Source organism: Phragmites australis, chromosome 19, assembly GCF_958298935.1.
Source record: "Phragmites australis chromosome 19, lpPhrAust1.1, whole genome shotgun sequence".
Taxonomy (NCBI): Eukaryota; Viridiplantae; Streptophyta; class Magnoliopsida; order Poales; family Poaceae; genus Phragmites; species Phragmites australis.
The window spans coordinates 22,275,692-22,284,801 of record NC_084939.1 but is presented as its reverse complement, the minus strand read 5'-3'; the positions used below and the strand labels follow the sequence as shown (position 1 = coordinate 22,284,801).

At 46.7% G+C, this 9,110-nt stretch overlaps 1 protein-coding gene across 1 annotated transcript; it reads right to left on the bottom strand.

Annotated features, from left to right (window-relative positions):
- Window positions 1-4,913: 4,913 nt before the first annotated feature.
- Window positions 4,914-7,445, bottom strand: LOC133900932 (ankyrin repeat-containing protein ITN1-like). Its single transcript, XM_062342234.1, has 4 exons — window positions 7,194-7,445; window positions 6,592-7,104; window positions 5,951-6,492; window positions 4,914-5,830 (listed from the first exon to the last, which is right to left on the bottom strand). Exons 1-4 carry the CDS (start codon window positions 7,387-7,389, stop codon window positions 5,090-5,092), a joined length of 1,992 nt encoding a protein of 663 aa, XP_062198218.1. The 5' UTR covers window positions 7,390-7,445; the 3' UTR covers window positions 4,914-5,089.
- Between the last annotated feature and the right edge of the window lie 1,665 nt (window positions 7,446-9,110).

The following is a 9,110-nucleotide window of genomic DNA, read 5'->3' as shown; positions in this document are numbered from 1 at the left end:
TTTTGTAGAGTAGGATATTTGACACCCGCCTACTGTCGCCAATGAATGATGTCCAGATCCATTGTTCTAGGCAGTAATGGCTCTTCCATGTATAAATCCAACTCTGTGTGCACATAAGAAGAGGACATATCTGGCTCTGAAGGTAGGTATTTATCCAATATGTCATTAACTATATCATCTCCTATGATATGAGAAATACTACTACTAGGAGCATCATCTGTTGTTGCAACACCCTCTATAGAGTCCTGATATTGTGCCACCAAATTGTACAACAACTTTCTAACTTCTGCAAGTTCCTTAATTGTAACTTCTTTCTCATAAATACTTTCAAAAAGAGCATTCGACAGATGAAATTTGTACCTGGGATCTAAAGCAGTAGCAACAGCCATAAATCTATGAACATCAGCCCAATATTTCTTAAACTTTAGTTTCATCTTTCTTGACATTTCTTCTATCATGCGATCATCACTAGCTCGCCATTTCCTTATAGACGAATAAATACCGCAGACTTTAGGAAAGAAAAGGTTAGCTATCACATAACAAGTGCCTGATAGTAGCTCAATTAAATCAAAGAATTTCTTCAATCTATTACAAAGCTCTCTACTAAACTTCCAATCAACACTAGTTGGAAAAATAGGAGTGAACTATTTTTTGCATTGTGCAAGGCAAACAAAAACTTCTTGGTACTCCAATGCAACACTAAGCATGATATAAGTAGAGTTTCATCTAGTTTTACAATCAAGATCAATTCTTTTGTTGTATTTAATGTCCATTTGGGGTGCCATTTTTTAAATATTTCATGACTTTTTGGATCTGTTGACCAATATCCAACACTTTCACTAACCCTCTCAATGCCCTAGCTTCTCCATGACCTTCAATCCATCTTTCACAATAAGATTTAATATGTGTGCAGCACAACGCATATGCAACAGTGAACCTTCCGAGAGAAGTGAGTTAAGAGACAAATTATCTAGCATGTTGATCATAAGACTATCATTGGTGGTGCAGTTGTCAAGAGTCACAGTTGACACCTTCCTCTAAATCTGCCAATCCATGAGAACCTCATGAAGAACATCACTAATAAGTTCACCAGCACGCGGGACTAGCACATAAATAACCTGCAAATAAGAATGACCAAAATAAACAAAAGCATTAGATGATATTAACAATGACCAAAAGAAACAAAGACAATCTATGCATAAGAATCTTTAGTATTACCTAAGAAGAAAATATTTCAGCTTCCAATCATCATCAAGGAAATGCATTGTTACTGCCATGTGCCTTTTCTTCTGACGACTTGCTGTCCACATATCCATAGTCACGACAATACAAGATTCACATTGTTGGAAATAATTGACCATGGAGACCTTTTGGACTTCATACATATCTGAAATATCTTTCCTAATTGTGTTTCTTGTCACTACATTAAACAATGGTTGCATTGTAGCACAAAATTTGCGGAAGCCAATATGATCAACCATAGACAATGGTACTCATGAACACATATCATTAGTGCAAGTTTTTTCCTACAAAGATCTTGATCAAATACATATTTATCAACACTAACTATGCCATCTTGATTTGAAAATAATTTTACAGTAGATAGGCCTTTTCTTGCCTGACGAGACCCACAAGTTTTGAGATGGGTACGCAAGTGTGTGTGTTGCCATTTCTTGTACTAGCTCACAACATTTTACTACACCACATGCATTTAGCTTTACATTCATCCCTTACTTTCACCCTTCCAAACTCATCCCATACAGTAAATTTAAGCTTCCTTTTATACCCAACATCAACACTATCATCTATCAAAACATTGGTACCTTGACTTTAGGTTGTGGTATTAGGACCTTGGCTTGAGGCTGCAACATTAGGACCTTGGCTAGATGTGCATGATAGTGCTGCTTGTGAAGCAGCAACAATGCCCACAGCATGTGACGAGCTTGAACCCAAAGTAGACATCTTAGTCACTGTCTCACTGAGAAGAGGTAGTCACAAACAGGCTTCTCGATAACAAAAATAACAATTAGTCATTATATTTCCCAATCTCTTACCACCTATAAACATAAGCAAGTGCAGATGTAACACAACATGATACTGGAGTAAATAGCTGAAATGTATGTGTCAATCTCCTGGCCTGCGACTTTATTGCGCTCACTAACCACTGCACTGACGAGAAGGGCACAAACGGCCACGCTTCACAAACAAGGAAAACCAACAGATCTTGGAAACAAATGCTCGGTCATGGAAACTCACAAATCGGTCATGGCTCAGGGATGCTCGGCGAAGCTCGATTGTGGATGGCGCGGCTACCCAGGGATGGCGGTCAGTGTCCGAGGATGGTGCCCAGCTGGGGACAACAGTCGGCAGGGAGCAGCAGCCAGCGCTCAGCGGGTGGCGCAGCCACAAGTCGGCTTGACTGTGGACGGCGGCTTCCTTGGGGTGACAGGGCGATGGTCTGCGTATTGCGATGGGCGGCGGCTGGGCGCTAGACTCTATGGGGTGTGAGAACTGAGAAGTGTGCAGTGTGATTGGCCAGTTGGGGATAACTTACAGTTACACCTTAATTGGGCTGGGCTAGAGTTTGGTGTCCTTCATCTTCATGGGTATACCGTGGGTACCCATGGGCGAACTGTGACACCCTCACCAGACCCATGACTTCACGGGTACCCAACCCGCTGTGCCCGTGGACGAAATCCTAGACCTGTGCCTGCACCCTTCGGGCACGGTACCCGTGGGTAGGATTGCCATCCCTACCCCTACCCCCTTCTCCTCCCTTTGGACGCCCCTCTCTGGTTGTCGTCCTCCCAGGAGCCCTACTTGACCAACAAGAACTCCTTGGGCGATCTGGTGGTTGCCAGGCAGGGCAAGGGAGATGCGAAGATGGAGCCACCAGTTCGATCTCGGTTTGGATTGCGAGGTGTTGTAGTTTGCCTGCAGGTAACAGGCCTCAAGATGTGTTTCTGAATGTGGTTTTGTCCCAAAATATGGTAGAATGCTCGTTATAGGGCTTGGTTGTGGTAAGGATTATAGTTTGGGATGATATACTGATGTCAGGATTCAGTTACGTCGATTGCTGAAGATTGTAGTCATGTTTTGAGAATCCTAGATATCTTTTTTATGACCTGTGGTAATTACAAAAGGTGTAGCATATCATCGCCTCTTCCCGTAAAGTGCCCGAACATGATTTTTGGTTGAACGGTTTAAGAGTTATGCTCTGTAGAATACTCCTGCACATATTTTGTTTTATCTGGTAGCAATTTTTGTATTATGTAAATTAGGGCCCCCTTGGGCCGAACTAAAATGTGGCTATAATTGGGATATTGTAGGAAATTTGCATCATTTGGTCCTGTAGATAAATAGTAACAACATTGTGAGGCCTACTGTTCTGTTGGTGGATAATAGAGATCGGGGTTCGAAACTGACTTAACAACTGATTCTTGTCCAGTGGTAATGGAAGAAAAATTAGGAAATTTTGTGTAGTTTCTGATAGTGTAATGATTTTGAAGGGTAATCGTTCCACATTCTCGCTAATTATGGATATTTTGGGTTGTGGATTCCTTATGGTCTAGTTTACAAATGTTTTCATTTCCTCTAATATTGTCCTAGAAGATGTTATGCTGCCGAAGTTCTTACATGTTTACGTTTAAATTTGGAGTGTTTTGCTTAGTGGTAACTCTTCCTACCATTTTTTTGGGTTGAGGTGTTACATGAGTGGGAGGAAGAAATTGCGGTTCACATTTGCAACATGTAGGGAGGGAGATTCCCAGCGAAAGAAGACAGGGGAGTACTCTAACCTTGTGGGTTGATAGGACATTATCGCTTTGGCATGTCCTCACTGATGTCCCCACTAGGTTAGGATTAGGAATCAACTACATCAAAAACCCAAATCTTGGAGGGAGGAAGTGGTTGCGGAGGTAAAGAAGTGGGGGAAAGCAGTACCTAGTGGTAGAAGAAGGCTTGATCGAGGAGCGCTGTGGAAAGCCACCACATATGGACAAGAAGGCTGACACAGTGGAGGGCGATGGAGGTAGTGTGTAGCTCTAGTGTTGCACCCTCGTAGTCAATTGAAGAATCAGCTAGCGATGGCAGTAGGGGCCTCCTAGGTGTTCAAGGTGGTTCTGAGGCAACAAGGGGAAGGTTAGGGTGGGGCGGCAGCAAGGGTGTGGTGTGGGTGAGTTAGGGTTTGAGTGTCTCTTTGAGGAATTTATAGGGTGTTAGGTGGAGAAGGAGGCGGCTGCAAATGGCCAGATATAGATCCAATGGTTGTGGTGGAGTAATAACCAAAAAAATTGTAGATGTAACTCATTTACAAGTATCACCCATGCATATCGCATTAATTTTGATAGAGAAAGCCAAGAGAAGTGTTTTCTCATTATATGAAGATGTTTCCTATGGTAATAAGTTTACCTAAATGATTTACGCAAAGTGTTCATACATATGTAAATACATGGATATTTGTATCATTATTTACCAATAAAGTAACCAAGAATTGTCCATCCTAGTTGGAGATTACTTGGAGCCCTAAGGCCGAACCTCTTAGAGATAAAAAAAATCAACAAAAGAGCTAACCAGACTCGAAGGTTCGACCAACGCGAAGTAATGAGCCCGAAGTAATGAAGGGTGAGGATAAGTTAAAGGTTCAAATGTCGGAGGTCCAAGGGTGGCCACGACACGGGGACGAAGGCCTAGAGTATAGAAGGTCCTGCTGATCGAAGGTAGTTGCTGATGGCACAAGTGTAAAATGTCACGTTTGTACAACGTTTACAGGGTGCAATGACTGTAATATAAACCGGGGCAGTTGGGGGTGAGGCTATAAATACCCCAGCCCCTTGGTGTATAGAGGGCAATGAATTCCAATTCTACCATATACTCATTCGCTGTGTTGTGATCTCGATTCCATAACCACAACAGAATGTAACCAGATTGTGTACTTTATTTTGGCAAATGTTGTTTGCAGAATGAAACAAGCTAGTCACTATATTGAGTTCTGAATCATATCTGTAAGTAACTAGCTTATACAAGTACAATTAATATTGCCTGTAACTAATCAGGCAAATGTTTACCGATCCGTAAACCTTTTTTCTAATTAAAGAGGAACAGGTGAGGGGGCGGGTGAGGTGGCCACCAACGGCTCGTTCTCAAGCGAACGTGAATAAGTGACAACTAGAAAACCGATAGACACTATAACGTTTGTAACCATAAACAGAAACAAGTTGAGTATGGAAGCGCCGGCGAGCGGATACTGCCTCTTGATGGCATGGCTTCCTTTTGAGCGACTGCGATGCCACAGAAACCTGCAAAGGTGTGTGAGTGACGACCTCGCTGAAGGCGCAACACACACCGTGATCCAAAAGATCAAGGCCTCGATGCACAATTGTATAGCCATTAACCCGAAACGATAACCTGTTGGCATCACGGTAACCAAAGCCTCATTGAAGGCCAGCATCAGGCTGTTGAGCGACACCCACATGCAGTGAAGCGACGCCACGAAGCTCTTCCACGAGCCGGCGGAGCACGACGCCTTCCCGTAGACAAGCAGGATCACCGCGACCATGGATGTCGCCACGGCAAGGGTGTCGAGGAACAGGAAGATTTTGAAGGCGGGTTTGCGCTCGAGGTTCGCTTGGCCTTTCTCACCGTACCCCCCGGGCAGGTTGAACCCGGCTGCCAATGCGGCGGTGGCAATGAGCACGGCCACCACCGCGAGGCTGTCGGACGTCTTCTCTATCCCTTTCACTATGTTGGAGATATCCCACGGCTTCAGATGGTCCTGCCTTTGCGGCCGGGTTTGAGCCTTGAAAGCGACTAGCGTCACCACCAGGCTTACCTGATGCAAGCATGTGCACGAAAGTGCTAGTATTAGTAGAGTCTTATGTAGCAAATTGATCCGTTTAAGTTAGTGTGCATGATCACGCGCGTGTATCTATCGATGCGTGCAGTAGCTCACCATGGTGAAGTAACTGGTTGATTCCGCGGCGAGATCAAGGGGCGTCTTCCCGTCGTTGTTCAAAACATCAACCCGCACCTTGCCCTTCCGTAGCAGGGATTCCACGATGCCGGGCGCGCCCGCGGCCACCGCGAGGTGGAGCGGCGTGTCCCCCTTCCTGTCCTGCGCGTCCAGGAGGCCACGCAGCTTGGAGTCCTTGAATTTCTTGATGGCAAGAGACACGACTGAGGAGCGCTTCTCGTTGGCCGCGGCGTGAAGGAAGGTCCTGCCGTTGTTGTCCCGGAGCTCGGCGGCGTCGGGGCAGCTCTCTAACAGCAACTTGGCGACGCGGTGGTGGCCCATCTGAGCCGCGACGTGGAGAGCGGAGAGGCCGTCCAAGTCCTTCTTGTACACAGTTCTCGGCGGCGCGTCGCGCAGGATCGCCCCTACGAGTTTGCAGTCGCCGTCGGATGACGCGAAATGGAGCGGGCTGCTGCCGTGGCAGTCGACTTCGTCTGCCAAATCCTTCCTCCATTTCAGTAGCAGCTCTACCATTTTTTGCGCTGGAATGAATGAATACACATTAGTTCTTACATGAAACAACAAAGAATCATCAGCGATTACGACGAGGCGACCATAAAGAAGAAGACAACACAACTAACCTTTGCTCTGGAAGACGGCAGCGTGCAGAGCATTCTGCAAACCTGGTCCGACGGATGAGGCCTCCTTGCACGTGGTAATCGCTTTGAGGGCCTTTACCGACCCGCTCATCACCGCCAGGTACAGCGGCGACACACCTGCGTTGTTCAGCTTGGCGGCCACCGCCGTCGCCGCGGAGACCAGAGCTTCCACCGCCTTGGCATGGCCGTGTCTCGCCGCCAGGTGCAGCGCCGTGTCCCCGGCCTCGTTTTTGCATTCCAGGATGCTCTCTCCGCAGTCCCGGGCCATCTGGACGAGGACCACCACGGCCTTATCACTCCCCGCCCTAGCCGCGCAATGCAGGGGCGTGTCCAGCGCCGAGTTCTGGCGAGAGAGGAGGCTCTTCACCTTCTCCCTGAACCTGATGTAGAGCTCCTGGATCAGCTCATCGCGCCCTTTCTCCGCCGCCAAGTGAAGAACCGTGTTCCCCGCGGCGGTCACCTCGAGTATGTCGCACCGTCCATGCTGAATAATGCCTGAAACGAGTACAAGGAAAATAAATTTCTATACTACAGCCTTTGCTAATCTCCTAAAGCAAAAAAGTTAAGAGCAGCTGTTACCATACCCGTGGCTTTATCAGCTGCTGCTGCACCGTGTAGTGGCAGAAGCCGCTCCAAGACCTCCTCCGTCTGCCCTCTGCAGACAGCGCGATAGAGTTTAGGGCACATGTCGACAGAGCGTGTATCATTCAGCTGCGTGGACATCGCATTTGCAGACGAGCCCCGGCAAGGAAGCGCAAGCTGGATGTGCTGATGATACATCGGACCAAGGCTGTGTATGCTGTGCCGAGTGGTTGCGTACGTGTTTGCGTATGACGAAGCAGTCGTGTGGATTTATAAGATGGTCCGCTCTGGAATAATCCCACGCGGATGCGGTAAATAGTTCAGGGACGACTCCGTCCACATATGCGCCAAGAAGACTGACTGACTCAAAGTCATCTTGAAGATGAATTTATCAGAACAAGCACACTACGGATTGATTCAGAATATTATAGCGCACTGCTCAACAGTCAGCAACAATGTCATAATCACCAGCTGGAACATGCACCACACAAAATGCGTCCTACTGACACACAAACGAGCTACATCTCTTGCAACGGAGGTGGTTAGATAAACTTGAGGGCATCACATGTGTACATCTTCGTATGCACACCACAGGATCAGATGGGATACTTTGAGATACAGCACAACTACGCACGGTATCTACAACAAAATAGATGAATCCCATATAGAACCGAACTAAATAACAACAACAAAACAATCATCACGATAGAGAAAAGATTTGGCAAAGCCGACGGCAAATTCCTTAAGGACAAATATCAACGGCTTTCACATTAAACCTCATCACAGTACAATAATGGATTGCCTCTGTCTCACAAACCTATGCAAGTTAAAAAATAAATCAGACTGAAGGTGACAGATAAAAAAATTGAAAATTATATCGAAGAAGATATTTGATTTGATTTGATTTATTTATAGGTTGATACTTATTTATTCTAAATTAGTATTAGAGATTCAAGAACTCTTTTTACGCGGTGTACAAGTGTACCATATTTTTCGCTTTCAAGTCAATTTCCTTTGCTAATATACTAATCTGTCGGAGGATTAACTTCTGTCGCAGGGATCCCGAGAGACCCCTTTTTAGAAATTCGGCCGGGGGATGATCCTGAATAAGTTCGTCGGAGAAATGAATGAGAGTGAACGCAACGGCCGGTGGTGGGGGTGATGACCTAGTGCAAAAAGAAGTAAATGCACCAGAATTTAGACAGGTTCGGGCCGCACGGGGGCGTAATACCCTACACCTGTATGGATGCAATAACTGTCCTGAGAAAGTCCCTCAAGGATGTTGCCGGTTACAAGAATATTGGCCTAACTAAGAGCTTGAGGCTCCTTGTTCTTCGGCAGGGACTATGCCTTGTGCTTTGTATTGGTTCTTGTGTTTTTTTGTTGGGTCTATGTCTTCGATTCTCCCTATGTTCGTCGATGCTTGGATTCTCCGTCCTCTCTTCTGTGCTGCCGGCTCTTTTAAGCACTCGCCGGCTGCGACATGCCCCGAACGGGAAGGAGGGGGGCACAAGTTCCAAGACACCATGACTGGGAAATGCGTCATCATTTTTTCTGGGTGAAGTGACCGGAGGTGGAAAAAACGCCGCATGCCCGGTCACCTGTCACCATAAACGCCCTGGCAACGGGCGCCGTGGAGAGGGCCCACCGGGCAGCCGCAGAGCAACCCGGCGTGCCCGCCCTATCTTGTTCCTCTGCCACAGCAGGGCGGTAGACGGAACGCCTTGATCCTCGCGATGTTATCCCGAGACAAGCCGGATGATACGGGACGGGACCCGTGCAATTAATAGCCCCGCGCCTCTCTGCCAAAATATGGCAGGAACTGACGCTGCGACAGGAGCAGTTGGATGTGTCAGGCCACGCATGCTCATTAAATACGGCCTCAGACCTCTGACTGGTGGACACCTCATCGGTGGGCC